The sequence below is a fragment of the Melospiza georgiana genome, chromosome 3 (assembly GCF_028018845.1).
Source record: "Melospiza georgiana isolate bMelGeo1 chromosome 3, bMelGeo1.pri, whole genome shotgun sequence".
Taxonomy (NCBI): Eukaryota; Metazoa; Chordata; class Aves; order Passeriformes; family Passerellidae; genus Melospiza; species Melospiza georgiana.
In genome coordinates, this window is record NC_080432.1 from 838339 (window position 1) to 857608 (window position 19270).

General features: G+C 64.1%; 2 protein-coding genes across 3 annotated transcripts in view; one reads left to right on the top strand and one right to left on the bottom strand.

Annotated features, from left to right (window-relative positions):
* Positions 1-2361: 2361 nt before the first annotated feature.
* Positions 2362-11589, top strand: GAREM2 (GRB2 associated regulator of MAPK1 subtype 2). Of its 2 annotated transcripts, none has more exons than XM_058021665.1 (6): positions 2362-2560; positions 4765-4905; positions 7827-7957; positions 8720-9826; positions 10336-10499; positions 10650-11589. In XM_058021665.1, the coding sequence occupies exons 1-6, from the start codon at positions 2395-2397 to the stop codon at positions 11503-11505; spliced, it is 2565 nt and encodes an 854-aa protein (XP_057877648.1). In that variant the 5' UTR covers positions 2362-2394; the 3' UTR covers positions 11506-11589. The 2 variants fall into 2 exon arrangements, with proteins under 2 accessions (XP_057877648.1, XP_057877649.1); XM_058021666.1 differs by having other exon boundaries at positions 2362-2511.
* A 783-nt stretch (positions 11590-12372) lies between these two features.
* Positions 12373-19270, bottom strand: part of HADHA (hydroxyacyl-CoA dehydrogenase trifunctional multienzyme complex subunit alpha) — a 29075-nt gene continuing 22177 nt past the window's right edge. Inside the window, exons 15-20 of the mRNA XM_058021667.1 lie at positions 17943-18083; positions 16805-16873; positions 16390-16585; positions 15538-15652; positions 14639-14784; positions 12373-12909 (exon numbers count right to left, since the gene is read on the bottom strand). Coding sequence (XP_057877650.1) covers positions 12764-12909; positions 14639-14784; positions 15538-15652; positions 16390-16585; positions 16805-16873; positions 17943-18083 — 813 coding nt within the window. The 3' untranslated portion in view covers positions 12373-12763. The remainder of the gene's footprint in view (positions 12910-14638; positions 14785-15537; positions 15653-16389; positions 16586-16804; positions 16874-17942; positions 18084-19270) is intronic.

A 19270-nucleotide genomic window follows, 5' to 3' on the forward strand; every position in this document is an offset into this window, starting at 1 on the left:
CTGCCACTGTGTCTCCACTGCCACGGTGTCCCTATTCCCACAATGTCCCCAATGCCACAGTGTCCCTGCTGCCATGGTGTCCCCACTGCCATTGTGTCCCTGTTCCTACAGTATCCCTTTTCCCACAATGTCCCCGTGCCGTGGTGTCCCCGCTGCCATGGTGTCCGTGTCCCCGCTGCCACGGTGTCCCCGTTCCCATGGCGCCGGGATCCGGCAGAGGCTGTTTTGCTGTTTTGCTGTTTTGCTGTTTGCTGTTTTTGTGCCGCCGCTGGGAATAAAGCCGGGAGTGTGTCATGGCCGCGGTGCCCGGCAGGCCCTGGCAGGGGGCGAGGCCGTGGGAGCAGCTCAGAGAGCCCAAATCCTCCCCATCCGTGGGCTCACGGCGTGGGAGAGCCCCCACAGCCACCCTTGGGTGCGGGATTTGGGGGGGAATCCCAGAGAGGGAACCTGGCAGGGACCTTCCCCACATGGACACATCCAGCGGCTCCCAGTGTCCCGTTTGTCCGTGTCACCCCCGGCAGTGAGGCTCGGCTCTTTCCCCATCCTCCTCCTCCTCCTGCTGCTGGATTCTCCTTTCTGTCCCCATCCCGGCTCCATCCCGGCTCTGCTCCATACGTGCCCTTCCCTGTCCCCTCTCCTTTCCTACAGCTGTTCCCTTCCTTTCCCTGCTTCTTTCCCATCCCTGCTCCTTCCCTTCCCTGCTCCTGTTTCACCCTTCTCACTGTTCCACCTCTGCCCCATCCCATCCCATCCCATCCCATCCCATCCCATCCCATCCCATCCCATCCCATCCCATCCCATCCCATCCCTGCAGCCTCCCCTTGTGCTTGGCCCGGGGACAGTGACGGGGGCAGGGGACAGCACGCGGTGACACATCCCCAGGAGCGGCCACTGACCCTGCAGACACTTGCTGCTTCCTCCCCTCCCTCATCCTCCTCAGCCCAGTCTCCAGCGCAGTGGGGATGCAGCCGCCAAAGGGGATCCCGGAGCAGACGCTGCAGAGCGGGACCGGAGCGTCCCCATCCCCCGGGCTGAGTGACCGAGGGTGCGGGGACCCAGTGGGCCCGGTGTCCCCCGCTCAGGGTGCGGGGTCCCCGCTCGGGGTGACGCTGATGTCGCTGCCGAGGGACTGTGATGTCCCCGGCCCCCTCTCCCGGTGCCGTTTGTGCTCCGCGTCTGTCCGGCAGCGCCGGGCCGGGGGTTCCGGCGGGGACATCGGGGTGTGGGGCGGCATCGGGGTCCCCCTGTGCCCCACCGGTCCCTTGTGCTCCCCACAGCCCCAGCCTGGGACCCCCGGCAGCTCCGGCGGCTCCGCGCTCCAGCAGCGGGACGGGACGGGACGGGTCGGGACGGGGGAGGGTCCCCGCGGCGCCCCCCGCCCGTTCCCCCGGCGGCCCGAGAGAGCCGAACCCCGGGAGCCCGGGGCGAGCCGGGGCTGAGCCCCCCGGAGCCCGAGGGCGCGGGCGGAGCCGCCCCCAACCCCACGGGACACCCCCGGTGCGGTTCCACGGGGGGATGCCCGGTCCCGAGGGGGTGCCCAGCCCTGGGGGGTGCCCGGTCCCGAGGGGATGCCCGGTGCCGAGGGGGGTGCCCGTTCCCGGGGGGATGCCCGATCCTAAGGGGGTGCCCGGTGCCGAGGGGGTGCCCGGTGCCCGGGGGGTGCCCGGTCCTGGGTGGGTGCCCGTTCCCGGGGGGGTGCCCGGTGCCAAGGGGTGCCCGGTTCCGGGGAGATGCCCAGTCCGAGGGGTGCCCGTTCCCGGGGGGATGCCCGGTCCTGGGTGGGTGCCCGTTCCCGGGGAGATGCCCGGTGCCGAGGGGTGCCCGTTCCCGGGGGGTGCCCGTTCCCGGGGAGATGCCCAGTCCTGGGTGGGTGCCCGTTCCCGGGGAGATGCCCGGTGCCGAGGGGGTGCCCAGTCCCAAGGGGATGCCCGATCCCGAGGGGTGCCCGGTGCCGAGGGGTGCCCGTTCCCGGGGGGTGCCCGTTCCCGGGGGGATGCCCGGTCCTGGGTGGGTGCCCGTTCCCGGGGAGATGCCCGGTGCCGAGGGGTGCCCGGTGCCGAGGGGATGCCCGTTCCCGAGGGATGCCCAGTCCCAAGGGGGTGCCCGGTGCCGAGGGGTGCCCGTTCCCGGGGGGATGCCCCGCACGGGGAGATGCCCGTTCCCGGGGGGGTGCCCGTTCCCGGGGGGATGCCCCGCACGGGGGTCCCCGCCCGCCGCCGCCTCCCCCGCCCCCGCCGGGGGGGTTCCGCCTGCCGGGGCGGGCGGGCAGGAGGGGCCGGGGGCGGGCGGGGGGCGGCTCCTCCTGCCCCGCTCCCGCCGCCCCCCGCCCCCCGCCCCGGCCCCGGCCCGGCGGCGGCGGCGATGGAGCCCGGCCCGGGGCCGGCCTGAGCCGCGATGCGATGGAGAAGCTGGCGGCGGGGCTGGCCCGGCTCCGCTGGAGCCCCGCGGCGCTGCCCCTCGACGCCATCGTCAGCCAGTGCCGCCTGCCCACCCTCGTCTGCCTCGGGCAGGGTGAGCCCGGCCGGGGATGAAGTCTGGAGGGACGAGAAGGAGGAGGGAGGTTGGAGTGATGGGGAGGAGGAGGAGGAGGAGGGTGGGAGGAAGGCTGGAGGGACCAGGGGAGGGAGGGAGGGAGGATGGAGGGACGGAGAGTGAGGCTGGAGTGAGGAGGAGGAGGAGGAGGGAGAAAGGATGGAGTGATGAGGAGGAGGGAGGGGTGGAAGGCGGAGGGATGGGGAGGGAGGGAGGAAGGCCGGAGAGTGAGGACGAGGAGGGAGGGAGGTTGGAGTGATGAGGGAAAGGGAGAGACGAAGGACGAAGGGACCGGGAAGAGGGAGGGAGGAAGTCTGGGGAGATGAAGAGGAGGGAGGGAGAGTGGAGCGATGAAGAGCAGGGAGCGGTGGAGGGTAGAGGGATGGGGAAGTGAGGAAGGCTTGAGAGTGAAGAGGAGGAAGGGAGGAAGGCTCGGAGGAAGGGATGGAGAGTGGAGGGATGAAGAGGAAAGTAGGAAAGACGAAGAGGTGAGGAGGAGGAATGGTGACTGGAGAAGTGAGGAGGAGGTGGAGGGAGAGAGGAAGGCTGGAGGGGTGAAGAGTAGGCTGGGAGAGGCTGAAGGGATGAGGAGGAGAAAGACCGGAGGGACCAAGAGAAGGAAGGAGGCTGGAGTGCTGAGGAGGAGGAGGAGGGAGGGAGGAAGGCTGGGCCAGGTGAGCCCGAGCTGCTGTCCCGGCTCTGGCGCTGCTCGGGTCGGGTCCTTCAGGGTGGGGGGAGCGGGGCTGCCCCTCAGGGGGGTCCCTGCCCTCAGGGATGTGAGGGGGGAATTTGTGGGGCCCAGGCCCCCCAGCCACGACCCCGGATTTCCCCCACTGTCGCCATTGCCGGGTGACTCTCTGGGGGTGCTGGCGGGGACTGGGAGCCACCGTGTCCCCTCCCCGCCCTGCCTGGGACCCGGCCTGGCTGGGGGGGCTTGGCTGGGACCCCCCCAAGCCCAGGCTGAGGGGGGAGAAGGGGCCGTGGGGGTATGGGGAGCAGGGGACGTGGGGGTTTGAGGTGCAAGGGCTGTGGGGAGCAGGGCCTGTGGGGCTGTGAGGGTGTGGGGAGCAGGGGATTTGGGGGTGTGGGGATGTGGGGAGCAGGGAGCAGGGCTGTGGGGCTGTGGGGTTGTGGGGAGCAGGGGATTTGGGGGTGTGGGGTTGTGGGGCTGTGAGGGTGTGGGGAGCAGGGGCTTCGGGGAGCAGGGGATGTGAGGCTATGAGAGGGTGGGGAGCAGGAAATGGGGGGCTGTGGGGAGCAGGGGATTTGGGGGTGTGGGGAGCAGGGAGCAGGGATGTGGGGCAGTGGGGAGGAGGGGCTATGGGGATGTGGGGAGCAGGGGATGTGGGGATGTGGAGCTGTGGGGAACAGGGCTTTGGGGATGTGGGGAGCAGGGGCTATGGGGCTGTGGGGAGCAGGGATGTGGGGAGCAGGGCTATGGGGCTGTGGGGATGTGGGGAGCAGGGGCGTGGGGCTTTGGGGATGTGGGGCTTTGGGGATGTGGGGAGCAGGGGATGTGGGGAACAGGGGCTATTGGGGCTTGGGGGATGTGGGGAGCAGGGGATGTGGGGAGCAGGGGCTATTGGGGGGTTGGGGAGCAGGGGATTTGAGGGTGAGGGAAGCAGGAAATGTGGGGCTGTGGGGAGCAGGGGGTGCAGGGTACCCCCAGCCTGGCCGTGTCCCCCCCAGATCAGGGCCCATCCCGGCGGGCTGCAGGGGATGCCGGGGGGTGTTGGGGGCCCTGGGGGCTGTCGGGGATAACGGGGGTGTCGGGGGCGCCTGGGGGGTGTCGGGGGCCCTGGGGGCTGTCGGGGTCCCTGGGGGCTGTCGGGGATAACGGGGGTGTCGGGGGCGCCTGGGGGGTGTCGGGGGCCCTGGGGGGTGTCGGGGTCCCTGGGGGCTGTCGGGGGCCCTGGGGGCTGTCGGGGTGTCTGGAGGGTGTCGGGGTCCCTGGGGGCTGTCGGGGGCCCTGGGGGCTGTCGGTCGGGGTGCCGCGGTTCTGGAGGGCTCCCGGGGGGGGGGGCCCGCGCCGGCCCCGGCTCAATAAACTTCTTGTTTGCGGCGGCTGCAGCTTTTCAGGGGGGACAAAGAAATTGTTTCCTGGGCAACTGGCGCCTCTTGGCAGCGGCACCTGCTCATCCCTCGCTCCGTCCGTCCGTCCGTCCGTCCGTCCGGCGGCGCGGGGGGCGGGGCGGGGGGGGTGGCGGCGGTGACAGCCCTGTCCCCCCGCAGGTGAGCGCGTGGAGGGGGTGACGGCCCAGGACGTGCTGCTGGTCCACTCGTGCCGGCAGTGGACCACGGTGACCGCGCACAGCCTGGAGGAGGGACACTACGTCATCGGGCCCAAAATCGACATCCCCCTCCAGTACCCAGGTGTGGGGGCGGCTGGGGACAATGGTGACAGCGGGAATGGTGGCCCTGGGCCAGCAGAGCCGGGACCTGACCCCCCTCCCTCCTCCTGCTGGGGCTGCTCCAGTAAGGTCCAGTTTGGGGCAGGAGATGCTCTGGTTTGGGGGCTGCCCCCACCCCTGGCAGAGCTGCAGAGGGGCTGGCAGGGATTGGGATGGGGATTGGGATCAATGGGATGGGATGGGATGGGATGGGATGGGATGGGATGGGATGGGATGGGATGGGATGGGATGGGATGGGATGGGGTGGGATGGGATGGGATTCATGGGATGGGATCCATGGGATGGGAAGGGATGGGATCCATGGGATGGGATGGGATGGGATGGGATTCATGGGATGGGACTCATGGGATGGGATGGGATTCATGGGACGGGATCCATGGGATGGGATGGGATGGGATGGGATCCATGGGATGGGATGGGATTCATGGGATGGGATCCATGGGATGGGATGGGATTCATGGGATGGGATGGGATGGGATGGGATGGGATGGGATGGGATGGGATGGGATCCATGGGATGGGATGGGATTCATGGGATGGGATCCATGGGATGGGATGGGATCCATGGGATGGGATGGGATGGGATGGGATGGGATGGGATGGGATGGGATGGGATGGGATCCATGGGATGGGATCCATGGGATGGGATGGGATGGGATCCATGGGATGGGATGGGATGGGATCCATGGGATGGGATGGGATCCATGGGATGGGATGGGATCCATGGGATGGGATGCAGACAAGGACAGCGATGAGATGTAGACAAGGACAGGGATGAGGATGGGGTGGGATGGGATAGAGCTGGGAATGGGAGAGAGACGAGGATGGGATGGGGAAAAGGGACAGGGATGAGCTGGGATGGGATGTGGAAGGGATGGGGACAGGGAGAAGGATGAGCGTGGGATGGGGAGGAGCTGGGCTGGGCTGAGGATGAGGACGGGGCCGGGTTGGGGCCGGCAGTGCAGACGAAGGTGCTGAGCTGCCTCTGCCGGCAGCCGCCAGAGCCTTAATGACCCCTCTAAGTGCTCCACGGCGGTAATGAGTCCTGCTAATAAATAAATAATGGGAAATGGAGCGGGGGAGGGGTTAATCACGCGTCCCGCGGGGGCTGCAGGGGGCTGGGCAGTGTGTTAACAGCGATCGGGGGTCGGCCGTGCCCCCGCTGCCCCGGCATGTGGGGCTGAGCCGGCTCCAGCCTCGGGTGCCCCCGAGCCGGGCGAGGAGCTCTGGTGTCCCAGCTCCGCCGCCGGGCGGGCGGGGAATTAAAATTCCCGTCAGGTCCGTGCCCGGCAGCCGGAGCCGGCGGAGGCGGCGGCGCTGGGGCTGCAGCTGCCCCGCTCCCGTTCCTGCCTCTCCCCGCTCCCGTTCCTGCCTCTCCCTGCTCCCGTTCCTGCCTTTCCCCGCTCCCGTTCCTGACCTGCCCCGCTCCCGTTCCTGCCTCTCCCCGCTCCCGTTCCTGCCTCTCCCCGCTCCCGTTCCTGCCTCTCCCCGCTCCCGTTCCTGACCTTCCCCGCTCCCGTTCCTGCCCTGCCCCGCTCCCATTCCTGCCTTTCCCCGCTCCCGTTCCTGCCCTGCCCCGCTCCCATTCCTGCCTCTCCCTGCTCCCGTTCCTGCCTCTCCCTGCTCCCGTTCCTGCCTTTCCCCGCTCCCGTTCCTGCCTTTCCCCACTCCCGTTCCTGCCTCTCCCCGCTCCCGTTCCTGCCTCTCCCCGCTCCCGTCCCTGACCTGCCCCGCTCCCGTTCCTGACCTTCCCCGCTCCCGTTCCTGCCTCTCCCCGCTCCCGTTCCTGCCTCTCCCCGCTCCCGTTCCTGACCTGCCCCGCTCCCGTTCCTGCCTCTCCCCGCTCCCGTTCCTGACCTTCCCCGCTCCCGTTCCTGACCTGCCCCGCTCCCGTTCCTGCCTCTCCCTGCTCCCGTTCCTGCCCTGCCCCGCTCCCGTTCCTGCCTCTCCCCGCTCCCGTTCCTGACCTTCCGCGCTCCCGTTCCTGCCTCTCCCCGCTTCCGTTCCTGACCTTTCCCCGTTCCTGACGTTTCCCCGCTCCCGTTCCTGCCTTTCCCCGCTTCCATTCCTGACCTTTCCCTGTTCCCGACCTTTCCTCGCTCCCGTTCCTCCCTTTCCCCATTCCCGTTCCTGCCTCTCTCCATTCCCATTCCCGCCTTTCCCCGTTCCCGTCCCTGCCTTTTCCCGTCCCTGCCAATTCCCATTCCCGTTTCTGCCTTTTCCCGTTCCCGTTCCTGCCCATTCCCGTTCCTGTCCCTGCCTTTCCCCGTTCCTGCCCTTTCCCCAGTTCTTGCCTTTCCCCGCTCCCATTCCTGACCTCTCCCCGTTCCCATTCCTGCCTTTCCCTGCTCCGGTTCCTCCTTTCCCGTTCCCGTTCTTGCCCTTCCCCATTCCCATCCCTGCCCTTTCCCCGTTCCCGTTCCTGCCCTTCCCTGTTCCACTGCCCGGTTCCCTTCCCGGTGTCTCTCCCTGGCGGGGCTGGGATGGGATTTTGGGGGGCAATGGGCACCCCTGGCAATTTGGGCTGCTCTGGGCACTCCCAGGAACGCTTTTGGGGGTCCCTGCAGCTCTGGGGGTGCATCCCATGTACCCCGTGCCTTGTCCCACCCAGAAACCCCCCAGGGATGCTCTGGGGTCCCCCTGCAGCAGTGGGACACTGGCAAAGCCCACGGGAATGTCCCCAAAGATGTGGTGGGGACCCCGGGCTGCCTCAGGGGTGGCTGTCCCCCGTGAAGGGCCCCAGGGGGGTGACAGGAGGTCCCTGTGAGGAGTTGGGGACCCCAGGATGCCTCAGGGGTGGCTGTCCCCCATGAAGGGCCCCAGGGGGGTGACAGCAGGTCCCGGTGAGAATTCGGGCCCCCTCTCACCTCGGGGATCCCCTCAGGGAAGTTCAAGCTGCTGGACCAGGACCGGGACCTCCGCGAGCCCGTGCAGTACTTCAACAGCGTGGAGGAGGTGGCCAGCATCTTCCCAGACCGCATCTTCGTCATGGAGGCCATCACCTTCAGCGTGAAGGTCCTGGGGACAGCAGGGGACAGGGCTGGGCCAGCGGGGGACACTGGTGGGACAGCGAGGAGGGGTGGTGGAGCACCAAGAATAATGGTGGGATGATGTTGGGATGGTGGTGGGATGTCAGGAATGGTGCTGGGACATCAGGGGATGGTGATGGGATGTCAGGGATGGTGGTGGGACTTCGAGATGGTGGTGGAGCATTGGGAATAATGGTGGTGGCATGTCAGGGATGCTGATGGGACATCAGGGGATGGTGGTGGGATGTCAGGGATGGTGGTGGGACATCAGGAGATAGTGGTGGAACATCAGGAATAATGGTGGGATGATGTCAGGGGATGGTGGTGGAGTTTCAGGGATGGTGGTGGGACTTCGAGATGGTGGTGGAGAACAGGAGTAATGGTAGGAAGATGTCAGGGTGATGGTGGAACTTCAGGGATGGTGGTGGGACATCAGGGATGGTGGCAGGACATTGGAGATGATGGTGGGATGTCTGGGATGGTGGTGGAACATTGGGGGATGGTGGTGGGATAAGGAATAATGGTGGGATGATGTCAGAGTATGGTGGTGGGATGTCAGGGATGGTGATGGGATGTCAGGGATGCTGATGGGATGTCAGGGATGCTGATGGGATGTCAGGGATGCTGATGGGATCTCGGGGATGCTAATGGGACATCAGGGGATGCTGGTGAGACATCAAGGGTACTGTTGGGGTGTCGGGGGCCCAGGGCAGGGCAGCGGGTGCCACCTCGGGGCTGTCGCGGGCAGGTGGTGTCGGGGGAGTTCAGCGAGGACAGCGAGGTTTACAACTTCACGCTGAACGCGGGGGACGAGCTGACGCTGATGGGGCAAGCGGAGATCCTGTGCGCCAAGACGGTGAAGGAGAAGTCGCGTTTCAACACCCTCCTGCGCAAGCTGGGCAAGGCGGCGCCGGCCGCGGGGGCGCGGCAGGTGAAGGGCAAGATGCCGTGCCTGATCTGCATGAACCACCGCACCAACGAGAGCCTGAGCCTGCCCTTCCAGTGCAAGGGCCGCTTCAGCACCCGCAGCCCGCTGGAGCTGCGCCTGCAGGAGGGCGAGCACACCATCCGCAGCATCATCGAGAAGGTGCGGCTGCCCGTCAACGTGGCCGTGCCCAGCCGGCCCGCCCGCAACCCCTACGACCTGCACGCCATCCGAGAGGGCCACTGCTACAAGCTGGTCAGCATCATCTCCAAGACGGTGGTGCTGTGCTGCATCCTGCGCCGGGAGGAGCTGGTGCCTTTCCATTTCCTGCTGCTGACCGACATGCCGCGCTTCCAGCTGCCCGAGGGGCTGCTGGCCGGGGACCCGCAGCTGGAGAAGCTGCTGCGGGACAGCGCCGCGTATTGCCACGACCGCTTCAACCCCGACGAGTACTCGCGGGCCGTGCGGGAGGCCAAGCCGGACTTGCTGGAGGAGTGTGCGAGCCCGCGGCGCCTGCGGCTCTGCCTGCCCGCCTGCGGCCGCGAGGAGCTCAGCCAGCCCCTGCAGCGCCTCTCGCTCTGCGCCTGCGGCTCCGGGGGTCCCCGCGAGCCCCCCGGCCGCTGCCAGGCACCGCGGGGCCTCGGCCCGGGCACCCCGCGCCCGCCGCTGCCCGACTTCCCCGAGCCCGAGCGGGAGTACATGACGCCCGACTGGGCCGAGCCCGAGTTCAGGACTCAGGAGCCGCTGGAGATTCCCTACGAGGAGCTGTGGAGCAATGCCAGCCCGGAGGGCTGCTGCGAGCTGGGCAGCAGCGGCGGCCGGCCCGATCTCGTGTCCTTCGGAGCCGTCACCCCGCTGGGCTCCCCGCGCCGGCCCGGGGACGAGCCCCGCGGGGACACGCCGCCCCCGGTGCCACCCAAATCGGAGGCGGTAAGAGCCCGCTCCTGTGCCCAGGGATGGGGAATGGCATCGCCGGGGTCCCGTCAGCCAATCCATGGCAAAGCCAGCGCCGTGGCAGGGCAGCCCGACCCCCTCCCTGTCCCCTCCCTGGGGTCCCTCCCCAACTCTGCTTGGTCACCCAAACCTGCAGACCTCGCTGTCCCAGGGCTGCCCATCCCCGATCCTCATTCCTCATGACCCCCGGAATGATCCCCAGGGCTCTCGGCACCATCGGGTACCTCAAGCTCTTGGGCAGCCCGGAACCGTGTGGTACCCGACCCTCTGGCCTTCCCTATACAAAATTTCAGGCTCCCCTTCACCACAGGGTACCCCAATATTGTGATCTCCTCGCACCACCGGCTAGGAGGGCCCCAAGCCTCCCCAGCTGCACCCAGAGCTTTGTGGCCGGGCAGGACCGGCTGTCCCCGACCCCCATCCCCCCCTGCAGCCGCCGGGATCCTCGGCTCCCCCCGGGCCCTGACGGCGCTGCCCCGTTCCAGGTGAAGGAGGAGTGCCGGCTGCTGAACGCGCCCCCGGTGCCGCCCCGGGGCAGCCGTCCCCCGGCCCCCTGCAGCCCCTCGGCCCCCCTGCGCTGCCCGAAGCTGGCACCCGTGCCCTCGCCCAGCCCCAGCCTCTCCTACTACTCCTCGGGGCTCCACGACGGGTGAGTGGCTCCGGGGACACCGGGGAGGGTGGGTTGGGGTACCCGAATCCCAGGGATGGGGACACCGGTGTGATGGGGACACCGGGGTGATGGTGACACCGGGGTGATGGGGACACCGGGGTGATGGTGACACTGCCCTCGGCCCCGCAGGTCGGCCCCGCGCAGCGGCAGCGCCTCGCCCTCTCCGGACGCGTACTCGCTGTACTGCTACCCCTGCACCTGGGCCGACTGCAAGGCTGCCGAGCCCCCCGGGCGGCCGCTGCCCCCGGCCCAGCCCGCGCCCAGCTCCTGGTCCGAGCCCTGGCCGTTCCCCGAGCCGGGCGCCGGGGCGGGCAGCGGCTGCTCCACGCCGCTGCTGGGGACCGAGCCCCCCCTGAAGCCCTTCCGCAGCTGCCCCCGTCTCAAGCCCCCGCACCCCCAAAAGCGCTTCGCCCCCTTCGGGGCGCTCAACCCCTTCGCCGGCCCGGCAGAGTGGCCGGAGAGTCCCGAGTGGTCCAAAGCGGCGCCTTCGGCCCCGGCCGCTCCCTCCTCCTCCTCCTCGCCGGAGCCCTTCGCCCCCGCCGAGGAACCGGCGGCCCCTCCTCGGCCCCCCAAGGGCTTGGACGGGGACGGCATCGCCCTCCGGGGGGCGGCCCCGCTGTCCCCCGCCGTCCTGCGCGGGGCCGAGGGCGTCACCCGCCTGTACCTGGCCCAGGGGGTCATCGAGGTGCCGCCGGCGGCGAGGGGCGATGGGGCAGCGCCGCCGGCCGCCCCCCGGCCCAGCGGGGACGGCCCGGCCTGGCTGCCCCCCGCCGACCTGTCGGCGCTGTCGCTGGAGGAGGTGTCCAAGTGCCTGCGCTTCATCGGCCTCTCCGAGGACGTCGTGAGCTTCTTCGCCCGCGAGAGGATCGACGGCAGCATCTTCGTGCAGCTCAGCGAGGAGATCCTGGCCGACGACTTCCGCCTCACCAAGCTCCAGGTGAAGAAGATCATGCAGTTCATCAAGGGCTGGCGCCCCAAGATCTAGTGCCACGCCGGGGACCCCCTGCACGGGCAGGTCCCCAAATCACCTGGAGCACGGCTCTGGGTGGCCCCGCTCCCGTCCCTCTCTGATGCTGCAGGTTCTCCTCTCTCCCACTGCCCAGCCCTCCCCAGTCCCCCTTTTAACACTGGACAGTAATTTTGGCCCCAAAGGGCTGGAAAACACTGGATTTTGCGTCGACTGGTTTAACTTAATCCTTGTGGATTAGCATAATAAACGTACGGGAGAGTAATGAGCCCCCAGAGAAGGCTCTTGCTTGGGGAGGAGGGGAAGGGGGGAGGATGGATGCCCTGAGGGGTCTCTCCCCTCCTTGCAGACCCTTCCCATCCATTGGGGAGGGATTACCAGCTCCGTGCCTCCCCCAGCACTCAGCAGAGGCAGATGAGATGATGTCTTGGCCCAGTTCTGGTCTGGGAGCTTTGAAAGACAGGGAGAGGTGACACGAAGAGCAGCAGGGTTCAGCCATGGCCCAAGGCCTGCCAGGGAGCAGGAAAATGGCAGGAAGCTGGAAAGGAAGCCAGGGAGGGGGGGCCAGGCCAGTGACAGGTGCCCAGAGATTTAAAGCCTTTTAGTTTAACTTGATCTCTCCCCACGGGGGGGCCCTCTGGCCTTTGGCTGCTCCATCTGCAATTACAGGCAGGTCCATCTGCCAGGATCACCTGCCAGGATCACCCCGTGGCAGAGAGAGCTGGAGGCTCCTCACAGCCCCTGAGTGATGGCAGAGGTGACACTGCTTTGTCCCGCACTGCTGCCATTGTGCCCCTCCATGGACAGGATGCCAGGGCCTGAACCAGTCAATCCCCACTCAAGCTGTTCCCTCAGGGAGATGGAAGGAGAAGCAGGAGTCCAAACCCAGGAGATGGGGCTTTATTTTGGTGGCTGTTGATGGAAAGGCAAGGCCTCGGCTCCAGCCACAAGCTGGATGCTACTGGCCAGGCTGGAAGCTCTGGAGGCCACGGCTCTGGAGGCAAAGGCAGCAGGAATTCCCTCCCCCAGCACGGAGGCCCCAGGCCCAGGCTGGCACGGGACGGACGTACCCAACACACAGTGGCTGGTAAGGCACTTGAAATGACTACAAGCCCTGAGGCAACCTCCTGCCCCCCTCCTTCCTTTCTTCTTTTTTTCCTTCCTTCCTTTCTTCCCTTCCTGCCCCAGGAGCTTTGGAGATTAACCTATGGAGAATGGGGTGTTGAGGGGAGCTGGGGCCCGGCTGGAGGAGCTGTCGGGGTGTCACCAGGCCACCTCACTGGTGGAACTTCCTGCTGGGGCTGTTGGCGTGGTCCAGCAGGAGCTGGCACGGTGTGAACTGGCTGCCGTACACGGCCTCGTACTTGCGCAGTTTGTCCACGAGCTGCCGGGCGCCGTAGGAGTCGGCAAACCTGAAGGGACCTGCGGGGACAGGGACACGGATGTGACAGGGACATGGCGGGGACAGAGCTGTGACAGGGACATGGCTGGGCCAGGGACACATCTGGGATGAGGACACGGCTATGATGGGGACGTGGTGGGGACAGGGACGTGGCTGTGACAGGGACACGTTGGGGACAAGACACGGCGGGGACAGGGACATGGAGGGGACAGAGACACATCTGGGACAGGGACACGGCTGTGACAGGGACATGGCTGTGACAGGGACACAGGGCTGGGATGGGGACATGGCTGGGACAGGGACATGGAGGGGACAGGGACATGACTGGGACAGGGACAGAGCAGGGACAGGGACACGGATGTGACAGGGACACATGGCTGCGATGGGGACACGGCTGTGACAGGGACATGGCTAGGACAGGGACACGTCTGGGACAGGGACATGGCTGTGACAGGGACATGGCAGGGACAGGAACATGGCGGGTACGAGGACAGAGCAGAGACAGGGACAAAGCTGTGACGGGGACAGAGCTGTGACAGGGACATGGCTGCGATGGGGACACATGGCTGGAACAGGGACATGGTGGGGACAGGGACACATCTGGGATGGGGAAGGGGACACAGCAGTGATGGGGACATGGCAGGGACAGGGACATGGCTGTGATGGGGACATGACAGGGACATGGCTGTGATGGGGACATGGCAGGAACATGGATACAGCAGGGACGGGGACACACGGCTGTGACAGGGACACACTGCTGGGACAAGGACACAACTGGGACAGGGACATGGCTGTGACAGGGACACAGCAGGGACAGGGACACAGCAGGGACAGGGACACAGAGGGGACAGGGACACACTGCTGGGACAGGGAAGTAGAAGCACCAAGGTGCCTGGAAGGGTCCCACACCCAGAAGCAATGGCTTTGTCCCATTCATCCTTCTCCACAAGAGACCCCCCAGTCTCTGATCAGGGACTCTGCTCCCTGCTCACCTGAGCTGGGGAGGGCTGGGGACAAGCTGGGACATGGATCATCACAGAATCATGGATGGTTTTGGTGGGAAGGGATCTCAAATCCCATCCATTCCCACCCTGCCAAGTCTCACCCCCTCCCACTGTCCCAGGGTGCTCCATCCCCAGTGTCCAGCCTGGCCTTGGGCACTGCCAGGGATCCAGGGGCAGCCACAGCTGCTCTGGGCACCCTGTGCCAGGGCCTGCCCACCCTCACAGGGAGGAACTCCTTCCCAATATCCTGTCCAACCATGGGAAGCCATTCCCCAGGTCCTGTCCCTCAGGCTTTTGTAGGAAGTCCCTTGGGGCTGCTCCCTCAGTCTGAACATGGCTCAAGGAGGGAAAGCACCAGGCACGTGGCAGAAGCACCACCTCAGGTCCAAGAGCCCTTGGTGAACTCCAGCAGCAGTGTCAAGAGACAGCATCAGAGTCATGGAATTATTTAGAGTGGAAAAGCCCTTTGAGAATATTGAGTCCAAACATTCCTCAGCAGTGCCAAGACTACCACTGCCCCATATCCCCAAGTGCCACATGCACAGGGCTTTTAAATCCCTTTTTAAATGGAGAGTTTACAGCTGTGCCAGGGCTGGACAGCCTGGAATTACTCCCAGTATCCAACCAACACCCTCTGTGATGCAGACTGAGGCCATTTCCTCAGGCTGCAGCTCAAACCTGGCCTTGCCACACGGCTGCAGCCCACGGGGAGCTCTGGAGCCCAAAGCCCAGCCAGAGCACTCACCTCCCAGGCAGGGGGGGAAGCCCAGGCCGAACACAGCCCCGATGTCCCCCTCCACGGGGTTGCTGAGGATGCCCTCCTGCAGGCACATGGCGGCCTCGTTGACAAACCGTGTCACCAGGCGCATCTGGATGTCCTCGTCGGAGCAGCTGTGGGACAGAGGCTGTGAGAGCTGGGCAGGGCCAGCACACAGGGGGGACACAGAGCCAGGCCAGGGGTGGGAATGGCCTCCCTGGAGTGTCCCAGTCCATGTGAGGATCAGGGCTAAGCCCTGGGAGTGTCCTGAAGCAGGCACTAAGAACCAGGGAATGGCTGAGATTGGAAGGGACCACTGGGGCTCCTCTAGTGCAGGGTTTCCTGGAGCATGGCACTCAGGATTGTGGCCAGGTGGATTTGGAATAAAAGCAAGGGCTTGTTCAGCCTCTGTGTTCAGCCATGTCATGGAATCACAGAATGGTTTGGGCTGGAAGGGACCTTAAAGCCCATCCAGTGCCCCCCTGCCATGGCAGGAACACCTTCCATTATCCCAGGTTGCTTCAAGCCCCAGGGGATCCAGGGGCAGCCCCAGCTGCTCTGGGCACCCTGTGCCAGGGCCTGCCCACCTTCTAATTCCCAAGATCCCATCCAGCCCTGCCCTCTGGCACTGGGATCATTCCCTGTGTCCTGTCCCTCCATCCTTGTCCCCAGTCCCTCTCCAGCCCTCCTGGAGCCCCTTCAGGCCCTGCCAGGGGCTCTGAGCTCTCCCTGGATCCTTCTCCCATCCAGGTGAGCACCCCCAGCTCTCCCAGCCTGGCTCCATGCCCCTCAATGCCACCTGGTGCCCCTCGTGCTGCTGCTCAGAGCACAAGGAGCTGGGCAGAGCAGGAGCCAGCCCCAGCCTTCCCTCACACACAGGTACTCACACATCAGGATTTGCTGGCACCCTGAACTTTTCCAAGATCTCATCCATGCCAGAATTCAGACTCCTGTTCTTCACTCCCTCCTGGTACACGTAGAAGCCTTTCCCTGCCTTGCGACCTGCAGGGATCACAGCACACAATCAGCTCCTGCACGTGTCCTGTTTCCCCCTGACACCTTGGATCTTGTTTTGTGCCTGCTGCTCCTGCTCCTGGACAGACCCTCCCAGCACTCTGCACTCGGAGCACTGTCACAGACATCTTTTATGAAAAATCCTTTCCTTAGGCTTTTTCCTCCTGAGAAGCTGAGAGGCCTCAGGAACAAAATGTAAACACTGATTATCTGCTGCTGTGGGATGCAACAGCTGCATCTGTGATTGGATGTTGGATCCCATGTTGGATGTTTGTAATTAATGGCCAATCACAGTCCAGGTGGCTTGGACAGAGAGTCTGAGACAGAGCCTTTGTTATTCATTCCTTCTTATTCTATTCTTAGCTAGCCGTCTGAGGAAATCCTTTCTTTTATTCTTTCAGTATAGTTTTAATGTAATATATATCATAAAATAATAAATCAGCCTTCTGAAACATGGAGTCAGATCCTCATTTCTTCCCTCAACCAAAAACCCCTGTGAACACGGTCACAGAGCACAGATCTGCTGCCTCAGCAGGGGCACAGGGAAGGGAGCTTGGCAAGAAGCTGCCACTGTGCCAGGCCTTTTCTCTGGGTGCACAGGACCAACAGCAGCACTGCCTCTGTGGGAGGGATTCCTGCCCCATTCCCAGGGCTGCTCTCCCACTGCTGGTGCCTTCCCCGGAGCAGAGGGGACACCCTTTAGCTGAGAACACTTAGCAGCTCACCTAAGAAGCCTTTCTGCACCATGAGCTTGAAGAGGTCGATGCTGCCCCCTCCGAAGCGCTGCCCAAAGGCCTTGCCCAGGTCCTCGGCCACGTGGGTGGCCACGTCCACGCCCACCTCGTCAATCAGCGTGGCCGCTCCCACCGGGAAGCCGAAGGCCGTGGAGATGGCATCCACTCTCTTTGGGTCAATGCCCTCCTGCAGGAGAGGAGGGGAAACCGTGAGATCTCGGGGTGAGGCAGGGCAGAGAGCCCAGCTCCATTAACTGACTGCAAACAGGAGCCAAGAGCAGGCTGGGGACAGCCACAAAACCCAGGGTTGGTGACACACATCCTCTCCTGTCCACAGCCAGGCAGAGCCGACCCCTGCCCTGGCCAGAGCAGAAGCAATTTCCATGATTATCTGGGGAATGCTCACCTGGAGAACTCGGACCACCTCGGACAGCATTGGCCCCAGGCACCTGGTGGTGTAGAATCCGGGCCCATCCTGGGAAAAGCAGTGCAGGGAGGCAGGTGAGTTCTTGGCAGCACCAGAACTGGTGGTTCACAGCCCAGGCTGCACTTCAGACCCCCCAAACCCCATCTCCTACACTATGGTACTGACTGCCAGAATAGATTTGGGGTTTTTTTCCCTGTAAAGCTCAGCAGTGTTTGCAGGCTTCCATCAACTTACTCCCTGCAAGTTCCCATCCCAGTGTTTTTATTTGAATTAGTGCCTGCAGGTGCAGAGCAAGCTGCTGCTTCACCAAGCCCAACAGGCTGGTGAGGCAAAGGGTGCTCAGCGCAAGGGAAACCAGCATAAGCCAGTTGTTCCACCTCTGCTGCTCCCCACAAAGTCAGGAAGCAGCAGATGAGCTGCAAACTGCCCTGCAGGGAGGCAGCTCAGGTGGGGATGAGGCTCAGGGAAGCAGCTCTGGGGCCCCACTGGTGTTTGGAGATGCCCAGAGCACTTTCTGACAAGCCAGTTTTCCCAGCACTACAGGAAAGACATGCTCAGCATTCTGGCAACCTCAGGAATCAAGAAAAATACAGGGACACCTTCCTGTGTCCCAGGTTGCTCCAAGCCCTGACCAACCTGGCCTTGGACAATTCCAGGAATGGGGCAGCCACAGCTCCTCTGGGCAACCTGTGCCAGGGCCTCCCCAGCCTCACAGGGAAGAATTTCTCCCTAATATCCAACCTAAATCCACTTTTCCATGTATTCCCGCCTCTCTCCCCCAAGATTTAAGCCAGGCAGAGGAGTTGCTGCTCACTGACCCTCTGTCCTTGCAGCCTGCCAGGGAGCTGAGGTGGTGACAGTCCTGTCACTGTCTGCCATGCCCTGGAAGCTGTGTGGGACAGGAGTGCCAGCTCCTCGTGCTGGCCCTGCACGTGTGCCTGGTGGCCTTCCATGCCTGCCCTGAAGGACATGTGAGGATCACCTGGGCACTTGCCCCTTTCTGACTTGCCTTTTCATTTCTCAGAGGAGCAGCCAACGTGTCCACAGACATGTTTCACCCTCCCCTCAGTGCACAAACCCTTTTATTTATTACCCAGCCCCAGCAGTGTCCCCTCACCTTCACCACGATGACCACTTTGCCCTGTTTGAGGCCAACATCAACAGCACAAGCAGCTGTGTCCTGGGAGGTTTTCTCTGTGGTGATGATTTCCAGCAGCTGCATCTTGTCAACAGGGGAGAAGTAGTGCATCCCAATCACCTGGCGGAGAGAGGAGCTGGGTTCAGAGGGATTCTGGCTCCCAGAGGAATCAGCTGGGTGAGCTGAGTGCAGAGGGAAGGCCCTGAGCACACTCTGCATCTATGACAGGAGTGCTCTCCAATTCCCTCTCTCCTTGGTTTTCCAAGGAGAGAAAACCAAGGAGAAAACCAAGGACACACAGCACATGCCCAGGAGCTCCTGCCTTTCAGGATAAAGGTACAACTTTTACAGGACCACTTCAGCCAAATCTGCCTGGGATTCCCTGAGCTCATCCCCAGGGAAATGAGGGGCATGGTGTGACCTGGAAGGACACCTGAGTGGCAGTGCAGCCCCACCCAGTCTGCTGGGCTCAGGGAGTCCTTGCAAGCTGCCTGTGAATGTCTGTGGTGAGGAAATGAATTTAAGGATGAAAAGGCTTCTATCCAGGAACTCATTAGAGAGGGAAGTGCAGCCTTCCCCCGGGAACAGTGTTTAAGTGCAGATTATCTCAGTGTGCCTCACTGTGTCAATGTGACCATGCCATCAGCCTGTCACCTTCATGCCTCCTGGCAGCCACACTTGGCACCAAGCCCTGGGTAAGTCAGAGGCACCTTGCTGAGTTGCAGGCTGCAAAACTAATTAAAGAAAATGTGCTAATTAGTTAACTGACTTCCTATGAGTTTCCCCCTAAGAGCCATTGTACAGGCAATTTAAACAGCAAGAGGATGTAATTTGCAAGGATGAACAAATGAGGCTCAGTTGGCAATTGGATCCAACAGAGGTTCCACAGCAAATGAGGAAGAGGCTCAGCAGGGTGACAGGAGGTCACCTCACCCTCACAGGCACCACAGGTACCCCTGGCAGGGCAGTAGGATCAGTGCTCCTGCTCAGATGGACTGAGGCTGCAAAAGCCCTGCAAGATCACTGAGTCCCAGCTGTGCCCAATCCCCACCTTGTCACCAGCCCAGAGCACTCAGTGCCACATTCAGGAATTCCCTGGACACCTGCAGGGATGGGGACTCCAAACCTCCCTGAGCAGCCCCTTCCAATGCCTGACTACTCCTTCCAGGAAGAAATTCCTCCTGATATCCAAGCTGAACCTGCCCTGGAACAGCTTGAGGCCATTTCTTCTCATCCTGTTTCTTTTCCCTGGGAGCAGAGCCCAAGCCCCACTTGGCTCCAACCTTCCACAGCTTCTCTGCCCCCAA

What these genes read in the sequence shown, in the direction of transcription:
- GAREM2 (XM_058021665.1), top strand. Translation starts at nt 2,395, where the DNA reads ATGCGATGGAGAAGCTGGCGGCGGGGCTGGCCCGGCTCCGCTGGAGCC. An exon ending in GGACGAGAAGGAGGAGGGAG is followed by an intron (nt 2,561 to 4,764) that starts GTTGGAGTGATG and finishes GTCCCCCCGCAG; the next exon opens with GTGAGCGCGTGGAGGGGGTG. An exon ending in TGCCACCCAAATCGGAGGCG is followed by an intron (nt 9,827 to 10,335) that starts GTAAGAGCCCGC and finishes GCCCCGTTCCAG; the next exon opens with GTGAAGGAGGAGTGCCGGCT.